The sequence below is a fragment of the Cololabis saira genome, chromosome 13 (genome assembly GCF_033807715.1).
Source record: "Cololabis saira isolate AMF1-May2022 chromosome 13, fColSai1.1, whole genome shotgun sequence".
Classification (NCBI taxonomy): Eukaryota; Metazoa; Chordata; class Actinopteri; order Beloniformes; family Belonidae; genus Cololabis; species Cololabis saira.
Window position 1 is genome coordinate 26,250,671 of NC_084599.1, and position 22,185 is coordinate 26,272,855.

The 22,185-nt window shown below is 42.3% G+C and overlaps 1 protein-coding gene across 9 annotated transcripts in view; it reads left to right on the forward strand.

The window, feature by feature from the left end:
- Window positions 1-22,185, forward strand: part of LOC133458507 (ephrin type-B receptor 3-like) — a 64,105-nt gene that overhangs the window by 21,847 nt on the left and 20,073 nt on the right. For all 9 annotated transcript variants that reach the window (XM_061738477.1, XM_061738470.1, XM_061738469.1 and 6 more), the window contains exons 2-7: window positions 7,034-7,098; window positions 12,445-13,117; window positions 16,319-16,474; window positions 17,483-17,818; window positions 21,210-21,334; window positions 21,958-22,120. In XM_061738477.1, the coding sequence (XP_061594461.1) occupies window positions 7,034-7,098; window positions 12,445-13,117; window positions 16,319-16,474; window positions 17,483-17,818; window positions 21,210-21,334; window positions 21,958-22,120 (1,518 nt within the window). The remainder of the gene's footprint in view (window positions 1-7,033; window positions 7,099-12,444; window positions 13,118-16,318; window positions 16,475-17,482; window positions 17,819-21,209; window positions 21,335-21,957; window positions 22,121-22,185) is intronic.

Below are 22,185 nucleotides of genomic sequence, written 5' to 3' on the forward strand. Positions count from 1 at the left end.
CAGTTTTTTTTATAGAAGCTTAAAATGCACACCTATAAGGTTTGATGTGTACGAGTATGTGCCGCGTTTGTTTTCCTTTTATCTGTGTGTCAGACCAGTAAATCAATCAGTGCAGTGCAGTGCAGTCGCACTATACTGTGTTTTAAGTATGAATCGTATTCCAGGTATTGCTGCCCTCCAGGGAGTGTGAGCGGTAATGAAATGAATTCAACTGGGGTGAGACGCACACGTTTCACCACGCGATACCACGCACACAAACAGAGAAATGACTCCATGCAAACAGAAACACAGCCACACATACCCACAAGCCTTGTCAAGGAGCCCAGTATTTCCATATGCAGATTGTCAAGGTAAAACCGAATGTGCTTCTCAAAGGCTTGTTTGCATTTTTCAGTCGCAGTTGGATGAGTCATTTGCCAGGAAATCGGATGATGGTATCTAAGTGTCTCACGCAGAGGTTTAGACGCCTGTGCATGCTTATATACATGCATTAAAGACTGGAGTCCCACATATGAACAGTGTTTACTGACAGCACTTTGGTTCTAATTTTATTAGAAGAAAAATAAAATCTCAGACTGTTGTAAAACGTAGTGGGGTATATCTGTGCAAACTTTCCTGGAAGGGTTGTGAGTAAAAACTTATTTGATTTATGGTAAAGTTTGAGGCAATAGTTTCCATGTTGGGTGATATAAACATGCCGTGTCTGTACAAAAATCTGGTATCGTGCCCGTTTACTGGTGAGGGTTAAACACAGGCAGACCTGATATTCTCAATGTAATCACATACACATGAGAAACATGTCTTTCCTAAATAAGACTGACATAGAAGCTCATAGATCAAAGCTACGTGAAGTAGAACTCACGTCTGATTTGTGTGATAACATTTTTCAATTCGTTAAAAAGTAAAACAAAACTTGTCATTTTAATTTGCTCATTTACTGCAAGTAAAGGAAGTGCCTTGCATTTCTGTCTCAGGCGACCTAATCATCGAAAAAGTTTTGCTTTCAGTGAGAGGTTAGAGCCAAACATTTTGCAAGTCCACCGTCTTTTGAATTCATGACACCTCTTCAAGGGGCAGAGAGAAATCGATGTACACACAGCTGAAAACACCAAGTCAGTTAAGTCAAAGTCTCCACTGAAAGGTGAGCAATGACAAGAAAAAATGATGAACTTCCCACACATGCACAGACAGGACACTGACGACTGCCAAAGCTTTTCCAAGTCAATATGAATTGCTTTTCTCACCCAATAACAAAGGTATTTATGGTACATGAGCAGCTGTCATCCATTTGTTCAAGAGTGGGTTTTTTTTGTTTAGTTTTTTTGTAACTGTCGTATTCATGAAAGGGCTGTGACATGTTTAGTTTCGGCCAAACTCTGAGCCTTTTGGCTTTCCCCTTTGGTTTCATTGTTCTTGTTTTGGTCATTTAAGAAAAGTGGTTAGTAATCCTAAATGATAAACGGAAAAGGTCTTAGTAGCCGGCGCGTTAGCCAAATCTGTACTGTCAAACATCACGGCAAAAAAGTATTTCCGTCCTCTTTGAACTGGATTAATGTTTCAAAAAGCAGCTAAAAACTCCTCCAGCTGACATAAAAACATTTTTGGACAATTGAAAGCTGAAAAATACACACACGCATGCACTTTTCAAACAGACACATGCTGACGCATTATGTATTCACACACAGACGCACACCTGGTTCTTTAGACAGCTGCCCCAAGGGCTACCTGTTCGTCAGATCCTCTGTGGTTTGTAATTAGGAGAGTGGAAGGGATAGGAGGGGTAAGGGGGGAGAGAGAGAGAGAGAGAGAGAGAAAGAAAAGAGAAGGATAGAGAATGATGGAGAGAGAGAAAAAAGAGAAGGAGGTGGTGGTAAAGACAAAGAAGCCCATTCCACTGGCAGTACAGGAACTAGACTAGACTTCATGAGCCCTTGAAGGACTCAATAGCCAGCACACACACATTCATATGCGCACACACACACAAACACGTGAATGCTACGTAACTCACAATGTTCTCCTGGCTGAGATCAGAGCTTTTTCTTTTTTTCCATTTGAACCGCATTGCTTGTTTCTGCTCTGGTTCCTCAAAATGTCTGACAGAAAAAAAAATAAAACATAGTTGCTATTTCTGTTTATTTATCACGGAGTTGCAGAGTCATCGGGCAAGGACTGTTTATTAAAGTTTTTTTCTTGAGACACAATGGACTAAGAAATAAAAAAAAAACAAAAAAAAAACAGAGAAGAAGAGAAAAAAGTGTTGAGCCCAACGGTATCATTTGGCAAGGGAAAAAATAATTGAGAGCATGCAGTGCCCCACTGACACATGCAGAGGGCAAAGGCTTGATTTCATTAGACTTTCCCATTGGGAGGGATGATAGAGGGAAACGAGTCAGGAAAAAGAGAGCTTATTTACTAAGTATGTGTAGTGTTACCCTGTTAGCACACACACGTGTACACACACACACACACACACACACACACACACACACACACACACACACACACACACACACACAGACTTCCTGTGTGACAGCCATTGTGGGATGACTGACAGTGAGTGGTAGTGGGGTGAAGTACGGTTGTCCGTGGATGTGTGTGTGCTGATGGGGAAGGCTTTTGATGGGAGGCGAGTCTGCACAGAAATTCCACAGAGGAATCAACTCCTTGGCTTGTCGATGTTGCAGCAACCAATTACTGTGACTGTGAGTCTGTTCGTGTGTGTGTGTGTGTGTGTGTGTGTGTGTGTGTGTGTGTGTGTGTGTGTGTGTGTGTGTGTGTGTGTGTGTGTGTGTGTGTGTGTGTGTTACTGGGAGGGTGGGAGGCCTTGCCATAAAATGGAGGGGACTTCTCCTAATCATCGCTCTCTGGCCTCGGACAAAGGCGAAAAGACTGCCTGGACAATTTGAATTTGAATGGCATCTCTCCTCCTGCCCTCTTTTTCTGTTTCTTTCTTTTTCTCCGCCTCAGCTTCAGTAAGGATAACAAAAGTGGAGCCAACAAAGATAGCTCACAAAGCAATCAGGCTAATAGCGCTAATAAGTTGAGCGTGGGGTCCTCGCTCTCACTGTTGACACATTTCACCATTTCTGTGGCTAAACACAGGCTCAAGTGTTTGGCAAGCAGACAACATAGTATTTTAATGGAGTGGCTACCCCTTGTCAGGTTGCCATGTGCTCGGTCTGTTTGACTGTAGAGGAACGCAACAAAAGCAACTTAAAGAAGAGGTGGGGAGAAGATAATTAACTTGTGGAGAAGCCTGACGGGAAGGGCTTTGAGGAAGGAGTCATTAGGGGGGTTTGGAGCCTCTTTTATTGGGACGTCCACAAAAATCCTGTTTTCTGCATGTTTCATTAGCACCGATAATGATAATGTCTGTCAAGGAGTCATTTTGTTTTGTAGTTGTGGCAGAAAGTTTGGCTTACAAGAACCCGTCGCTGTCTGCAAAAACACTACTAGCATACATTTTGTACCTTCACAAGTTGTTGTGACACATACAGTACTTTTGAGCTGACACCTGACAGAACTATGCGAACAAAAAGAGGCATGCTATAAAGCTCAAATAGTCAAGGCAAGCTCCAAGCTCAGCCCCTCACCTGTCTGCTCTTTGTGACCTGGGACTTGTATAAAAGACTACGCATTCCTGTCTCTCAATAATAGCCTTTCTTCCCCTTTCCTCCTTCAACCCTTCTCTTTTTTCCCCCCTTTCCTTTAAGAAGTTTGCTTGTTTGAACAAAGAAATATTTTAAGAGGCTTGTAACTCTGGCTGCTGTGTGTGTGTGTGTGTGTGTGTGTGCATGCGTGGGTGCGTGTTGGATGGATGTGGCCATAGGGACGAATGCTTCAGTGCCCTCCCCTGTTATTAGGCCTGCCTTGTCATTATGGGATTAGTCTGTAGGGGTTGGTTTTGCATGCAAGTGTGTATGTTTGTGTGTGTGCTTGTAAGCATTTACTTGCTTGTATATGGTCTCCCCGAGCCTGTTTGTATTTCTACAGTTTTTCTCACACAATCGGAGTATTCAGGGAAAATAAATGCCTCCTCCGTTCTCCTCCGCGGTTTTCAAGTTAATCCCAGGTGCATTTGACCGCTGTCATAAATAACACTTTCCTAACCCAGTCCTCAGGTTGCTCAAATGGCGAGTTGCTTGTTCGATAGTCCCACTAAGCAGTAGGCGGGGGCAACATAGTCCCTAACTGTGCATCTCATCTATCAACTTGCTGCAAGGAAACTATAAGCAAAGATAGAGATTTCAAAATACCTTTATATTAGTAGGAGTGAAGAGGATATGGATTAGTTGCATCCTTTTAGAGCTGGATAACGAGATTGAAAATGATTGAGGGAAAATTAAGAGAATACCAAAGAATGATTGGTTAAACATCCTCGTGCATCTTTCTATCCTGATGCAGCGATACCACCCACATCTGCATGTTTCATGCTCCCTGTCTTTATAATCAGTGGCAGCAACATTTCCATGTTCATTTGCCTATTTTACTCTCTTTGCTCCATTTTTCTTTTTTTGCCTCTGACCTACAATTATTCCTTCATTCATTTTACACTTCCACGATTATAAAGAGTGAGTTGAAACACGCAGCGATAAAAGGCCAACACGAGCACTTTCTGTACACAAAGGGAGGGTCCTACAGTTGTGCAATTTCTCTGCCAACATGTCCTCCTGGTTTTCCTTTCATATATTTTTCTTATCCTCTTACAAGGCCATTAGGCAGCGTGCCAGTATGATATTTTCAACGTTTGTTTGCTTTCAAAGATACTGTACTTTTCTCACTTTCATCGGTCTTAGGGTGCCTCCCCGTTATGCTCAAGCATGTGTACAGTCAGTTTAGCCACAAAAATGGTTTCTGTGTCTTGCTATTTATTAATGAATATTGGGATATGTTTTATCTGATGGCTATTACACACTTGCAGGGTATGTAAGGTTAAAAGACAACTAAGCAGAACAGAAATCTACGTGTGCACACGTGAACATACACGTTGGAGGGGAGGCAACAGTTCGGTCACCTCGGGGTCATCCAGAGCTTTAGCTCTGGCCCATTGACTCAGGATTGATGCTCCACTTTGACCACAATGCAGGGCTTTGCACCAAACACAAACACACACACACACAATTGCCCTCTGACACAGACATAAAAACACACGGTCAGAAACGGACACAAACACAGCCTCATTTTGGTTAGACAATGGACATGCACTAAAAAAAAGGAGGGGTTAAAGATGTGCCTGCACTCCAGAATGATCCACTGCCCAAACCACTGAGTCAGATTGCACAGGTGTGCGCGTGTGTGTGTGTGTGTTTGCTTTGCATATCTCTCTGTCTGTTCCGCGGTTCTCGTTCTTTCTGTTTAATCTCCTCCTCTCAATCCTGCCCCACCAATGACTGTCATTGTATTTCAGCATGTTTTCGTGTCTTCTGCAAGGTCAGCTTTAATGACAAGCCGCTGCGCTGCAGTCACGGCTCAGCTGCAACGATAAAGACCAGGTCGTGCGGGCATATTACCCACCACCAACTGTCAGTAACATGTCCCACATCGCACATGGTTAAAGCATAAGTCAGGGGAAGTCCCTCAGCAGTGGCACAGTGTCTGGTATAAAGACACTAGTGGTCCATAATTTGCACAAGTGACAAATGCAAAGAAAATGCTGGGCAAAAGCAGACTGCAATCATGGCATTTTTTTGAGGATTTCACACACTTAAGCACACATGTCAGAGACACTGTTATTTAGATTCAAAGGGAATTCCCAGCTGCAGGAGCATGCAGTGTTCCCTGAGTTAGACAATAATTCACAAGGGGCTATTAGTGTCTGTCACTGCAGGTGCTCCACACAGTAGTAGTTCACAGCAGGTATCTGGAGAAGCACGGGTAAAATCCATAGCTATGCTCATATACTCTTTGGCTATCACTACAAAGGGCGGGAGGGTTCTTCAAAGGTTCAAGAAGGTAGTGTTGGCGATAAAGTCTCTGGTGGTTGAGCAGTAAAGTGGGCAGAGACTTCTTCAGGTTCATCTGTTGTAACTGAGGCGGGGAAATTGGAATATCACGCACTTCCCTCAGCGAACAGAGACAGTGCAATCTCCCTCTCAAGCTACACCATTTCATCATCTTTTACTATCATGTAGAACAGCGCAGCGGTTGAGATAATAACTGTGACTACACACTGCGCCTTGAGCGCCAGGTAGTAAAAGAGCCGACATTTATAGTCTCCCTTCCCTTCTCTCACAACACCGTTGTCTTTGCCAACAGAAACAAGAGTGTGGAAACTTGAGAGGAAAAAAGGGATTTGCAGGAGAGGTCCCTGTCCACCATTTTGTGCTGGTGTATTTTGTGATCGTGGTAACACATAGGTGTAAAAGAGAGCTGAACTTTAAGCGTGTACATGCTCAAGTGTTGAAAGAAAGTAAACCCAACTGGAGCGTTCTGACCTCTGTTTCCCTCAAGAGCTCCTCTTTTGTGACACCTAATTTTATTACCCCTCTCTCCAGTCAAGCCTTTTGTTGCTTATATACATCTTGTGGAGTTTTACAACGCGCCACTCACTATATGTGCGCTATTGACTGTGTGTATATGTGACAGACTGTCCTGTGGGAAGCGGAACAGCCTCTCTGAGATTTGCCATTGTTTTGTTTCCCTTGTCTAAAAAAAAGCGTCTAATTGAGACTAATTAGCCAAATGAGGAGCCACAATAAAATGTCACACAATACTTCACTGATCACCCACCTAGATCTCTTGACTTACTCTCTGCCGTCTTCTGGTCTCTCTGTCACACAGGCATGCACACACATGCTCATACACTAATTCTTTGTCTAATTGAGTTGAATATCGCTCAAAGCCCTTCCTTTCTGTTGAGTTATTCATCATGTTATCTGAGAGCAGCTTTGGTCCAAAGCTCTTATCTGCAACTTGGATCATTTTACAACTTTTATGACATTGTTGTAAAACCACCGAAAGTTCCATTTACCTCCTTTGTCACTCTGTTCCTCTTTGTCTGACCTGGATGTTTTCTTTGTGCCTCCATTTACAGAGACGTTGATGGACACAAAGTGGGCCACAACAGAACTGGCATGGACTTCACACCCTGAGACCGGGGTAAGTTCGCTGGATATCGAGTGTGTATTTGTTTGCCTGCACGCGTTAATTAAGAGGAACGATCATTAATGAATGACAGGAGTAGTTTTTGAAAAGAAGAAAAATCTATGTCCACCTCAGTTGTTGGATTTTTCCTTTGTATATTAAAAGTTAAGTTCAATGTGTATGTGTGCATTGAAAATATTGTACAGTTTTGTTTAGAAAGCACCTGCCAGAATGGCTGAACATTCATCAGGATGCGCTTTTTTACCACTAATAGAAAGATCCCAGACAATCTGAATTCAATGCTCTGCCCAATCACAAATGTTTCTGTCTGCCTGAATAAGTGCACTTAAATCATGTGAAAAGCCCTCCCTCCCTTTTTTTTTAAGTAACCTTTAAATACTGAAATATTTCTGAACGTTGACCCATTACACACCCGTGCATTCAGGTCTACCTCACACAAAGTAGCAGCGACAGCATCATTTTGTCTTTCCATGTGCTCCCACAAAGGGATAAAGAGGGCCAGAAAGAATCTTGACCCCTCCTCAGCTATACTTCAAAGAGTGCCAGCACTCCTCCCCTTGCTTTTGTGTGACTCGGTGCTTGTGTTTTGCAAGGTGGGCCCCCAATTTTTATATTTAGTTGTTTCCCCAACACACATGCATGGGGATTCACCCTTAGCTGTTCGAAGAGGCCCACCCTCGTTTTTCTCCCTTTCTTTACCTCCTAGTGACGGACAAAGCGACACACATTAGTCACCTCAACTATAAGCAATCAGTAGGACAAACCCCCTCACAGCCTCTCATCCTCTCTTTCTGCTTCCTTCTTTCCTCCTCCCATTCCTCCATCCACCCTTCTCTTGTTAAACTATAATACATACACAAAGCATCCAACATTTCCTCGTTTAGGAGTTTACAGCTCCCTGATTCTTCCTTAATAAACCAGATGCTACTTTTCAAGAAATGTATATACGGTGGTGAGTCTTTTACACTCCAAATTTCCCACATTGCCAGCTAACAGAGCAAAGAGGAATTTTGCCTCCCAGGCTTTCTCTCTGCTGCTGCAGAAATGCGGTTCAGACGGCATGAGTCGTGCTGAGTTATCTTTCCACCCTTGGTCCAGTCTTTTTATTTATTTATTTTTCTTTTAACACACGGAAATCAATCGTCCCTGTTTTGTTGTTTCTGTCTTTATGCACATGGTATTATATGTGTAGTTGTTTGTGCACTTTTGAATCCTGGTTTCGTTATGGGTGACTAATGCTAAAGAAGAAGCGCCACGGTAGATGAGAGGACAGACAAAGCATCGTTAAAAGGGACGGACAGAGGTAGTGATGCTGATGTAAAATAAAATCCAAAAAACTATCCATATAGTGAGAAGGAAAAAGATTGTCTGAGAACAAAAAAAGAAAATGCCAAAATGAACTCCCTCACGAACATAGTCTCCCAGGAATGCTGTCCAACCAAGTGTGAATCACAACATCTCTTTGTTGCTTCAGAGTATTGCACAATACAAACAGATAAAGCTGGAAACATACAGTCTCAAAGGATGGATATTTAAGTGTTAAGAATTTGAGGAAAGGCCTTCACATGCCATACTACAACCTTCTTGCATGTGTATATTATATATGCATTTCTTGTCAGTTTGTCTCACCTCTATGTCTTTGTTTGGTATGTACATTTACAGTCTCACTGTCTAGCACCGCTGCTGGTATGAGAAACGTGTATGGAGAGGTGCACTCATGTTTTTGTTGGGATTTACTACTTTCATTGTCCTTTTGTGTTGTGTGCATGTACATTCATAATCCATATCATTTATGCTCCAAAACCAGCTGAAAGATGAAGGGGGAATTCCACTTTGTTGCAGGTCCTTTCTCAGACGAGAAGTAATGCCCACAGGGCTTTTCAAACTATACAAAAACATGCCATGTTGATTAGCTCGTGACTATAATAACTGTCTTAAGGATCACAAGGCTTACCTCTTGACTCCCATCATGTGAAAACACATTGTAAACATGAAAATATTTCCTTAAAATTAGTCTCATAATGAATGTTGGCTTTCAGTTAATTCCCAAGCTTAACTGTGGGAGATAATCTATCTATTATCATGTTCACTTTAAATTCTTACAATGCATTAAGGCCTCAAACAACTATAAAAGGTTTTCAATAGCTTTTTGCTCTCACAAAAATAGAAAGAACATTGGTAACAACATTACATTGGTAACATTGTATTATTGCTTTATTATAATTTTGTTCATTTAAAAGTAAAATAGTTTGTAAAAAATAGGATACAACAGAGGTAAAAAGATAATTTACCACAATGAGAAAATCCATATTGGGTGGCTTTAGGAAAATATACACAAGAAATAAAACCCATCCATCCATCCATCCATCCATCCATCCATCCATCCATCCATCCATCCATCCAGCCATCTACTTTAAAACATCTGAGTCCTAGGGGCAGCAGCCAAAGAGTCCCAAACCTTTATTTCCCCAACCACGTCCTTTAGCTATTCCAGGGTGAATACCAGGGTGATTTTCCCTAACCAGCTAAGAAATATAATCTCTCCACTGTGTAATAAGTCTTCCTTAAATATGTTGCATGGTTTGGACCTGCACAAAATACCTCTCTGGGGATGTGTCTAGGATGCATCCTAACAACATGCCCAAACCACCTCAAGTGGTTCCTCTCGAATGGTTGAACATTTCATGCTGCCTTTAAGGGAAAGTCCAGCCACCCTATGGAGGAATCTCCTTTCAGCTGCATATAGCCACAATCTCATTATTTTGGTCACTATGGATGGCCCAGACCAAGAGCAATTCTATCAGACTCATATGAAGAAGAAAGAACAAGGACCGCAGTGTACCTCACCTGAGTGTGGGTTACCGGGGTCCAACCCTGGAGCCAGGTATGGGGGAGGGGCATTTTCAAGGGGCAGGCCTTCACCCATGGGACCCGTTTGGATGTATTTTGAATGAATGATGTAGGTCTGCCCTCCTCTGGGCCTCCACCTGCAGAAGCGGCCATATGAGTCAGGTGCTCTGCAGAATACCCAAAGGCATCAAGCTCAACTGTTTAAATCATATACATTGGAACTTTTTTTATCAGATTGTTATCATAATAAAGTGTTTACAATAACTTCAACAACACCATTTAGAAATTCCTCCCAAAAACAAACATTCAGAGGTTTGGATCCAAGCATGAGCTGCACAAAAATGCTATAGTGCATTTTCCATTCCTCTGGACTGTAGAGCACAACATCATGTTTGTTGTTGGTGCCTCTCAGAACACCACCATATGACCCCCTGAAGACCCCTTGATTTTTTTTTCTAAGCTTTCTTTCTCTGCTGAGTTATAGTAAATTGTTCACTTGCTTCATTTATACTCCCACACAGTGCAAGCTCTGTCAGGTCTGAAATCTTACAATGAAAACACAACACTCACAGAGCCAGGAGGGTAATGTCTCCAGCAAAAACAAATAAAGCTAGTAGGCTAACACTCACTGGACCTTAAAGTCCACATAAACACAAAAAACAACCAATATCCTTTAAGGAAACATCGGCAAAGCTGAAGACTTTCACTGAAAGATAATTTATAAATTCAGTGGCCACAGTTTATCAGTTTATCGACATATCCTTGAAAATATAGAGTTTTTTGTGGCTAGCTCTACCATTATGAGCAAAGAAAACTTAATAAGTCGATCACCAATTTTGCATGGCGATTCATCTTGTTGAAAATTGATGCCAAGAAACTTGACCCTTTTTCACACATCCTAGTTAATTTATTCAAGCTTGGTTAGCAGCCACTCAGAGTATTTGCCCACTGGTGCATGTCTTCTGGGGGACGACCTCTCTCTAAATGCACACGTACAGCTATATGCACACACTCAAACCAACACACAGACCAAGAACAAGCTGAGGCAGACAGGATTACGCTAGCATTTCAAACAAACACACCCTACTTCATACACACACCCACAAACACTTGGCTGCATCGTTTTTTTTCAGACGGTGATTTATTACTCTGAACTAGATACCCATTGACACTTCATGCTTTTAGCCATCTCATTGACCTGGCTGGTGATTATTGATTCCCTCCAGTCTTTTCCTCCTCCTCTCCCCAACTTTTTAATGCCACCGTCGAGCTACACCCATTCTCCCTATCGCTCTCTCGTGGCCTCCAGGGTCTTGGATGAATAGCCTTGTCTTCACCACATCCATATCACAGCTTTAATTAAGATGCTCCGAGCTCAAATGGAAACAACGGACTCTGAGGAATAAATTGGTGCCTATTTACAAGAGTTTTGAGAAATGTTCTGAGGGAGAGTTCAGTCCCAAGCTTTTAAGCGTATATATTCAACTTTGTTACAGGCTTTGAAGAGTTTAGTTTTTATAGTCTTTTGGAGCGCTAGGAAGTGGTGAGTAATTAAAACGACCATCCTTTAAATCAAATCTTATAGGTTCAGTTTACGTACTTAAATTCAACATTGCAGCACAATTTCTGTCTCGTTTTATGTTTCTGCCTGTTTTTCTTCAGATTATTTAATTTTTATCATTACTTCATGCAAAAAACTGATAGATGTGATAAAGAAGGTCAAAAAAGCATATCACTCAGTGGTTAAACACACATACATATGTGGACTCACTTTTTGCAGTGATTGATTCTACTGTGGTGTCCTCATTTGAGATTGAAAAATGCATTGGGTTACTGTATTTCACAGTAAAGTATTACAGACTAGTATGCTTGCACTCATTTAATGAAGCTGGTAATCAAAGTTTAGGAAATTTAATCGTATTGTATCCCGTGTAATTCCCCCCCCGGGTATTGTAGGAGCACTGAAAGATGTAGAGGACTGCAAAAACAAAAAAAGCATGAAGGTTAACTGGAGCTTTTTGCAGCCTTTATTAGAGGACGTTGCAGTCATTGCTCCATAATTGAAGCGTAATTGGTTGTGAAGCAATGTGGCTGCTACTTCCAAACAGATATGAGGTAAACATGCTGTGGTGGCTCTGTGGTGCGGAGGTGACAGGTTGCTGTAATTGTGATAAATTTGCAGTCCTTGTCCCTGGCTTTTCGCTACACTAATCAGAGATGAAAGGCGCATAATGGCAAAAGGAAAGGGAATGGAAGGGAAAACGCTGCCAAACAAACAAAAAAAAAATACTGGCTTCTTCCTGTCTAGGTCCTAACCTCTGCACTATTACTTTTGCATTTTGCTTTTTATGCACCCTTATTTAACGTAAATCATCAATGCAAGATGCAAGGTGTACAGCGCTGCACAAATTAAATTGATTATTTGGCAAAGAGATCAAGAGTTGTTCATAACCCCTGATTGCTAATGTTGCTCGTCTGCTCTCTTTTCAGTGGGAGGAGGTGAGTGGCTATGATGATGCCATGAACCCCATCCGGACATATCAAGTCTGCAATGTACGAGAGGTCAACCAGAATAATTGGCTACGTAGTGACTTCATTCCACGTAAAGATGTACTGCGAGTTTATGTTGAGATGAAATTCACAGTGCGTGACTGCAACAGCATTCCCAACATACCAGGTTCCTGCAAAGAGACCTTCAACCTCTTTTACTATGAGTCCGATTCCGATTCAGCCACAGCCACCAGCCCTTTTTGGATGGAGAACCCCTATGTGAAGGTGGACACCATCGCCCCAGATGAAAGCTTCTCAATGCTTGAGTCAGGAAGAGTAAATACAAAGGTTCGAAGTTTTGGGCCGCTGTCCAAAGCTGGGTTCTACTTGGCCTTCCAGGACCTTGGTGCTTGCATGTCACTCATCTCAGTGAGGGTGTTTTACAAGAAGTGCTCCACCACAATTGCCAACTTTGCAGTTTTCCCAGAAACGGCAACAGGGGCTGAGGCAACATCATTGGTTATTGCTCCAGGAACTTGTGTGCCCAATGCCTTGGAGGTATCCGTGCCATTGAAGCTCTACTGCAATGGAGACGGAGAGTGGATGGTTCCTGTCGGAGCCTGCACCTGTGCAGCTGGTTTTGAACCAGCCATGAAGGAAACGCAGTGTCAAGGTGAGTGCTTTCAGAACATTTAAGTCATGTCAGTCCAGGATTCTTTTATTCATTACTTGCGTTGGTAGCTTAAGAAGTTACACATTCTTGTACAGGATAGAGAAAGTTCAAACGCTCCCTCATGAACACTGAGCTATTTTATATCTAGTGCCACACCTCGTCTTCCTGGATGATGATTGTGTGAATTCCCTTATCCTGCTGAGAGTAGGTCAAAATCAAAGTTTTGTTGAAGGGCACACAATTGTTGTGAACACACTGATTTTTAAGAAAATTGAATCCGACCACAGGTTACAGTCTATTGCTATTTTTTCCAGCTGCCACATGATAATCAGTCACATATTTTCCCTGGACACATTAATCCCATAATAACAAGGCAAAACAATACACAGCCACAGTGGATGCCATCAGCTGGTGGCTTTTCAATCTTTTGACCCCAGTTTTGCTTTGCAGCTGGTTGCTAACTAAATGGAAATGCATCTTGGACTGTTTGTTTCTGAAAGCGGGGATGTGACGGTCACAGGTCTGATGGAAAACATGACGAGTTCACAGAGGTTGAGATAAAGGCGAATTCTAACAGCATGGACTCGGCTGAAATGGAGTGCAGGTGACAGCAGGAGAAGAATGACAGATAAATGGAAGTTGTGTGTGTGTATTTGTGTGTGTGATGGGGGGGTATGAGGGCGTAAAATTGGGCTCAGGGTGTGTGGGTCAAATGGAGAAAGCTGAAGGTGGTTGAGAGAGAGAGAGAGAGAGAGAGAGAGAGAGAGAGAGAAAGGCGTGATGGGAGCTGGAAGGGTTATTGATCAGCAGGGGTTGATTGGTGTGTATGTTCAATTTGTGTGTGGTTTGCACATCATTTATGCATGCTTTGGGTTAGGTCTATTCTTCTTCTCACAGCAGAGATGAGGCTGAGAGAACTATATCCTCAATATCCATAATCGTAATCAGGCAAAGTACGGGCTGATATGTTAAACTAGATGCTTCTGCAAGATCCTGGACACCGAATATGTGCTCACCTATAGAAGGAGAGTGTGTATGGATGAGAAAAGGAGAGCATTTTCAATTCAAAACATGATGTATGTGTTTAAAAACTCATTTATCTGCTCTGGGCAGCTCAAGGTTAAAGCTCTGGTGACTGGGTCCTGTTCAAATGTTCTCTAATCACTGGAAACCACAAAGCTTTTCTCACAACGCTCTCCCTCGGGTCCCTTCTGCTTTTCTCTCCTGTCCCATTTTTCTTACTTCACATACATTTCTCATCATCTTTTTAGCGTGTCACCAACTTCCTCCGACTGTCCAATATGCAACATCTTTACTTCCCAACATGCAACATCTCTACTTCCCAGTTCTCGTCTTTACTTTTCCCAGTTCTCCTTAATCTGAAGGCCGTTGCTCTCATTAATTAGTCACCAGAGATGCAGTTAGGATGTCAGCATTAATATTAATCGATGAGCCTTTTTCTTTTTTTCCCCCTCTCCACTAATTTGCTTCCTCCCTAATATTCTTTACTTTTTTCATGCCTCAGACTTTCCAATTTCAGCATACATTCTAATCAGTTCCTTAAGCTCTATGTTCTGCATGAGAGGATAAAACACAGGGGAGTGAGGAAGAGGGGGGAAAAAAAGCTCCTACAGGATTAGCATTTTCTATGCCTCCACCTCTCCCTCCCCCCTTTTTCTCTACCTCCTTGTCTGTCTTTCTGCCTCATTCTTTAATGGTTCCTCTAAGGAAAAATGGATGAAAGGAGGAGGATGACCCCCTTACTCACTGGAAGTGATTGATCAGCACTTTCAACCTTTTTTTCCTGAAAAAGAAAAATAGGCTCTTTTAATGGAAATGCTCTCTCAACATCTGTGGTCAGGCCAACGTGTTCAAAAACCAATATCTCATCTTATGTGTGCAGAGAAATTTCTTTTTGTTTACTGCGTGTGTTGGGTGAACTGAAATAAACTCCCAGGAGAGTGGCGATACCAATCGAAGAGGCTGTTCTGGTAAAACTGGTAAAACTCAAGGCTAGTTCTTATCTGTTTATAAAGAAGTACTTCCTGTTTGCCCGTGGTGTGGATAGCTCTGATTAATGGTGGAAGAACAAATACACTTAGCGCTAATGTCCACAGAGCAGCCAACTGGTGGATTTGAGCTAATATTGAACTTTTAAAAGCGGCAGGACAGCAGGAGGAGTAAGTGGTCTGCTGTATATCTGACCTCCAGCCTTTTCAACAGGGTGTGTAAATCCAGCAGAGAATCTATGTGATAATTATGACTCAGTGGGAACAAAACTTGGAGTGTGTCCTTGTCACTGATGAGCCACCGCACCACTGGATCAGCTAATCAACTGCCCCTAGTAAACTTTGCCTGCCTTACCTGCTGCTGTCTTTTTTTATTAAGCACCGCGGCAGGCTCATTCATCTTTTAACAAGACAGTTTATGAAAGATATGGAGGCTGCCAAAGTGCTCTGGATCACAGTGCTGTTGTTACTGTTTCCCCACCCGTCTGTAACTTATCACTAGAGTTATAAACGTCCAAACAGCTGCTATAAATGGAGACCGGACTTCTTCAAAGGCGAGCAGTGTTTTCCCTTGATTAATGAGGCATCACTTAATCAAAGGGCCAGTTTAGGTAAAACTATGCTGAAGGTAGATCTTTATCCACAAGGCTGCGGACATACTCTTCTATAAAAAACTTTTTTTATATTTGTACTGTTTACACATTAGTTTAATAAAGACTCAGATGCAGTTAAAAGCTGCAAAGCTTTTTGTCACGAGGGTTTTGGTATTTGAGTCGATAGCATCGTCATTTGTTGCAAAAAGATAAAACCTGCAAAGGGGCACATTCACAATAAAGAAGTCAAAGGAGTCCTTATGGGTTAAGGGTACTAAAAGAAACTATCTACATGCACAACAACTCTAAACATGTCAGTTAATTTTAAACACGAGCTTGTGCAGTGGTTAAAATGTCTGTCATACAAGGATGAAGTTATCCAGGGCAGTTAAGACTTTGCTCTATGTTGTCAATACCTGAAAATAAAAGTCAAACTATTCCAGGATTCCAGTCATGTAGGGTATTGAAGCAAAAATGTTTTCGTTTTTTTTATTTTAAATGCCAAAGTCCAGTTTCTCTTGGACCCCCTTAAGAAAGCAATTACCCTGAGCGCTTTAAATTATTCCTCACACTTTTCTTCCTCTCTTTCTCCTTATCAGCTTGCAGTCCTGGAACCTTCAAGTCCAAGCAAGGGGATGGCCCCTGTGTACCCTGCCCAGTTAACAGCCGAGCCACCTCTGGAGCAGCCAGTGTTTGCTCCTGTCGAAACGGTTATTACCGCTCCGACGCAGATCTTCCAGACTCCCCCTGCACAAGTAAGTGAAGACTTCATTGGAGGTTTATTATGTTATTTGCACTAATGATAATATGTGATACTCTTTCCGTCCTTTAGTTCTTCAGAAAGTCAACCACCTGCTTTAACTTTTTTTATCAGCCAGAATTAGAACTGGCTTCATACAGTACATGATATACATTTTCGAAACTGAATGTAGTAACTGTTCGTCATAAATGCTCTCCCAGCTTCCCTTTTTGAATAGTGCACTTAGTAGCTGATAAAACCCGGAATAAGGTTCCCACCATGTCCCACGAATTGCAAACAAGGCTGCTTACTTTCCCAAGATTATCAGACAGAACTTTATCACCCACACCCTCCCCCTCCCATCTGTCTGTGGAGTGTCTGTGTTCTCAGTGCTGCCACCCTACTACAGGCAGAAAGTGAAGCATCTTTTTTCTCTCTAGTTGTGTCTTCATTAAGAGGAAACATGCAGACGTAGGAGCAAATTCATTCAGTAGTGAATAGAGAATGAGATGCTATTTTTTTTTTTGTTGTTGTTGCAGGGGTGAGGGTCTGATTCTCCCACAGCACAATGAGAGATAAGGCTTTGGTAATTGGATAAGAATTGCCAGGGCTCTGGCAATAGTTTGTCTTACTTGTTCCCTGCAGCATTTCACACACATACACAGACATTCTGGAAATAAGCATGCAATTCAAATCTGAACTCCTGTCCTCTTTTTTTTAAGACCTGCTGGAACAGTCTCTTCTTATGTGGAAGGAAAATAATATTCTAGTTAATGCATAAGAAATGTACTAATGCCACAGCTCTCGGGAGATTATTGGGTCATGAATTGTGAAATAATGAATGTATGTGAATATAAAGCTATATAAACCGTGTTTTCCAATATGACTCTTTGTCTATTGTCAAAATGTCTCTGTGCAGTCACCAAGGTAATTTTTTTACACCTATTGTGCACAGAGATTAAATTCTTTCTCATTCCAAACCCATTTTCCTCATCTCATCCACACTTTTACTTCCCTTTTATAGCTGTTCCATCTGCTCCGCGCAGTGTCATCTCCAGTGTTAACGAAACTTCTCTGCTGCTGGAATGGAGTGAACCTCGAGATTCGGGTGGCCGGGATGACATCTTCTATAACATTATCTGTAAGAAGTGCCTCCCTGAGCGTGGCTTGTGCTCTCGTTGTGATGACAATGTAGACATTACGCCACGCCATCTTGGACTGACCGTACGCCGTGTGGCAGTCCGTAACCTACAAGCCCACACACAGTACAGCTTTGAGATCCAGGCGGTGAACGGCGTTTCCAACAAGAGCCCCTATGCACCTCAGTTCTCTGCAGTGAACATCACCACAAATCAAGCTGGTAGGTACAGCTGCACCCTTGAGGCTACCTGTCAGAGATCAATATCGAATATGTGGGCAATGCCAACTTTCAAAATGTGAAAGTAGATACCAAAAATGTCATCAAAAATGCTCTGGGCTTAAGAAGTAGAGATCAATTCCTTGTATGTATGTAGGAGTATGTTACATATTTCTCCTTTGAACAGGATAGAGAAGGAAGACATTTTTGAATGAGCTTAGAAAGGGACCTTTTTTACACGCCCACAGCATGCTCTGTGCTAACACTGCTCCAAATAGAAATTGCAAGGCAGTGTGTATTCACAGTTTTAAACCTTCAGTATTCTGCCCACTGGTTCCAACCCACTGCTCCTCCAGCTCCCAGGAACAGCAGTAAATAGGCCAATGTAGCAATCAGGGTTGAAATGATGTATGTAAAAGACTTAACCCAATGTAGTTTTTATGCAGAATAACTAAACCAGCTGTGATAAGGAGTTGCATGTGTTTCTTGTTTTAGATCATATAATAGTTTTCAAGATTGGTGATTTTCAGATAACAATGCTTATAGGGTTAATGTAAGTAACACTTTTGCACTTTTACCTGATAATTTTGTAATTTGCATGGGTTCAGGATGTTGAGATGTTGAGCAGACTCAATGCTTTCTTTTCCTAAGCTCTAGTCTCTTTATGAAGAATCTCCCAGGGCTCTTAAGTAGTGCCTCAGATGTGTTTAGCTGCTATGTTAAATTTGCTCTCTTGGGGGGCTCAGACAACATCACAGACTATGGTTTACTCCTCCCTCCCTCTCTTCGTTCCATGGCCTAGTCCCCCTCACCTCTAACCTTGGGTTCCTGCTCCTAAAAGATGCTTTTGGAATGCAATTTTTTTTGTGGGTTAGGACCCAAAGGCCTCTAAAGCCCCTATGTGAGAGCTTCATTGTTTTATGAGGGAGCCTGGGTCTGGCCTGACAGAGACAACTGTCCATCCTCCGTTGCTAGGGGTCATTTGGGTGCAGAGGGAATGGTGGAAGTAAAGGACAGGGCAAGAGAGCATCAGCTCTGATCAGATTAGCCATTTGTGTAGTCTCAAGACTATCCCTGCATGTACATTCTCCTTTTAAGAACCAAAATAAATACTACGGATGGTGATAAGCTGCATGGGCCACCTCCATGGTAACTTCAACATGGTCTTTCAGAGGAGGGCCCCTAATCCCTGGGCTAGAGTAACCAGGGGCTCTGCCTAGGAAGTATTGTCTTCTGTAGGAGAAAGAGAGACATGGACAAATGGTGTGGATGGGGGTGGCCAGGCAGGCAGAGATTCAGGGAAGGGGAGGTTCGGACACCAAAGAAAGAAAGAAACTGAAGGTTGTCTGGTCAAAAACACAGGCAGCGATAGTGAAAGGGAAATGCAGGGGATGTGGTGGGAAAGCTTTAGGGATCTAAGAGCTTTTTAACAAAAACAGGGAGATCTGGGGTGTGCAGGAAAGTAGGCATGCTCAAGCTGCATGTTTGAAACTGCCTATCTGATATTCACACCCAGCTCTTGCCATGATCAGCTAGCTGTGCAGAGGTCAGAAGCAAAAGGCATATGCCTCCTTTTTCTCTTTGAATTAATTTTTCAGCTATTTTTTACTTTTTTTGTGTGTTCGTGTGAGTACAACTCAATGGAAAACGATGTACATCTGCAAAGAGTGTATCAAGAAATGTGTGCATGTGTTTAGATAGTTTTAACTCCTTTCCATACTCAATGATTACCGTCTTTAGCCGCTTTTACATTGGCGAATACGCTGCGATTAACACGCGGATCTAGCGTGTTGTGTGCTTCTTTTACATTGACCGACGAAGGGTGGCGTGTCGAGCTGCCCTCCGAATAACTCACCTCCGAGGGTAGTCTTAACCGCGGGTCAGGTCTAATGTAAACAGAACTAAACCAGGGTGGTAGATCGTAGGAGGGGTTTGTAGATCACGTAACCTGAGTACAACCCACCAGGGACGTTTTTTTTAATTTAAATGTATTCATTTTATTTAATAAAATAAGGAAATAGCGATGAGAGTAACAGCAGCTGCAGGAGGTCACAGGTAGGATCTATATTGGCAAGATGAGTCACTGGGGAGACAAGGAGATCCTTGAGTTACTCAGCCTCGGAGCTGAGGACAGCATAAACCGGCGTATGACCGGAACCACAAAGGATGGTCCATTGTTTGAACAACTGGACACAAAGATGAAAAACCAGGGTTTGCAAGAAGCAAAACCTGACCAAAAACACTCATCCCGATGTTAATCTAACCTTGTTTTGAAAATCACACCTGTCTGAAGGCGCATATTACCCTGCTGATGTAGGGACAAGTCATCATTCTACACGTCCACACAGGTTACGTTTTGTTATGCTCAAACGCCTTCCAGCTCGGCTTCCCTCCCCTCAACTCGCGTCCAGGCACGAGGTGACAAATAACACGCCTTGTGTTTATATTGCCAACGCCCGTTAAACACATGTTCATCCTCTAGTGATGTCAGTGGGATCCAATCTAAAAACGTCTTTTGTCAACTCACCTCTTAATGGCCATTTCCAAAGATGGGTACCATCACATCTGTGTTTGTTAGACAGGTTGGTTAAACTTCTAAGATGCGATAAGCAGGCTGTTAGAAAAAGTAAAAGAAGAAGATGAAAAGTTAAAAGGTGAAAAGGAAGAATATTGTGTGCACATAGAAAAAAAAGCAAAGGTGCCACTTGGGATAGACTGTGGTAGTTCGGAAACAAAAGCAGTTCTCTGAGAAAGGGAAGTGACTCAGAGTTACAGAACAAGCTTGAACTGAAACAAGAAGGCAGACAGCACTTGGCCATTAATAGACATGTGAACAAAGCATGGAAAACTCGAGTGGGTGTAGTCCCTGTTTGCTTTATACACACTGATGTATCCACAAACCAATGATTACATGCATAATCCTGTACATATTTTATGAAAGAAAGCTAATCAAACTGTTTATATTTTCTTATGTGTTCAGAAATGTATGCACAGTACATAATGTGTATGAAATTAGCTTAGCAAGCACGTGGATTCATTCAAGAGAAATCTACATCTAAATATGTGCTTGGTTGTTAGTGCTTGCTCCGCGTATGGCAGGGGACTACTTGTGCCAAAAACATATCCATCAGTTTTGCTGTTTGATTCTGTTAGCATCACGGGAAATATTGGCATCCCCTCCCCTTCCCCCAGCATTCAGTGAGGGAGAATTCGAGCATTAGTGGGGAATGGTTCTGCATACCAACTAATGGCTAAAGCTTTTCACAAAGCTCACAGCCTTAGACTTTGTGATTGGGATTCTATAGACACACAAAGGACTAAGAACATTCAAAAGACATAGCGCAGAAAATGATGAATTAAGGATGTTTTCCTGTTTTTATTTTGCGCTTTCTAGCTCCATCTGCAGTGCCCACAGTCCACCTTATGGCGGCCACAGCGAGCACTATGAGCCTGTCCTGGCTTCCTCCAGAGAAACCCAATGGAATCATTCTGGATTATGAGATTAAATACCATGAGAAGGTAAGCAGCAATGTCAGGCAATGATTCTAATTCAATACAGTTTCCTTGATTAGCATGGTCTCTATTTCATGTGTGTTTCTGTAAATATGGAAGACAATGCTTCTACTGATAAACACATGGTTGCTGTGAGGCAAGTCCCCACTTCCATTCTTATGTGAACATTCTCGTCCACTTCCTCTCCTCTTTCCATTCCTCAAGCCCTCCTTCTCTTTCCTTTTTTCCTCTTTGTAATCCTTTCCCAGATTTCTATTATGCTCTGCAGTTTCCTGAATCAGTCTAGCACTCCTTCACTCTCCTCTTCCTTTTCTCAATCCATGCATTACAAAGTAGCAGTACTTTTCTAGCGACTCAGAGAGATCTTACTGGGTTTCCCTCGCGGATAGAGTAAAAGCAGTTGGTTTATATCTTTTACTGTGTTGTATTCTACTGTCAGTCAAACATACCATCAACAGTTTGTCTCTGAATGTTTCTCTCTCTTGGTTTTGTTTTCATTTTCTTTTTCCATCCATCTGCACGGGTAGAGTGATAAACTACCTTGGAGAGGGTGGAGGATCAGAGAAGGGAACATGATGAGTGGAGGCTGCTTTTTGTATTGTTTTCTTGACTTGTATTTCTGTCTGCAGGATCAGGGAGAGGCCATCGCCCATACAATGACTGCCCAACGGAGCAACGCCCGCATTGAAGGTCTGAAGCCTGGTACACCTTATGTGGTGCAGGTCCGTGCCAGAACAGTGGCTGGTTATGGCCGTTACAGCAGCCCAGCAGACTTCAGCACCAACCTGCAAAGTATGTAACTGTCATACGTTGCTTATTACCTCAATATGGTGGCTTTATTATAGTGTAATGCTTTA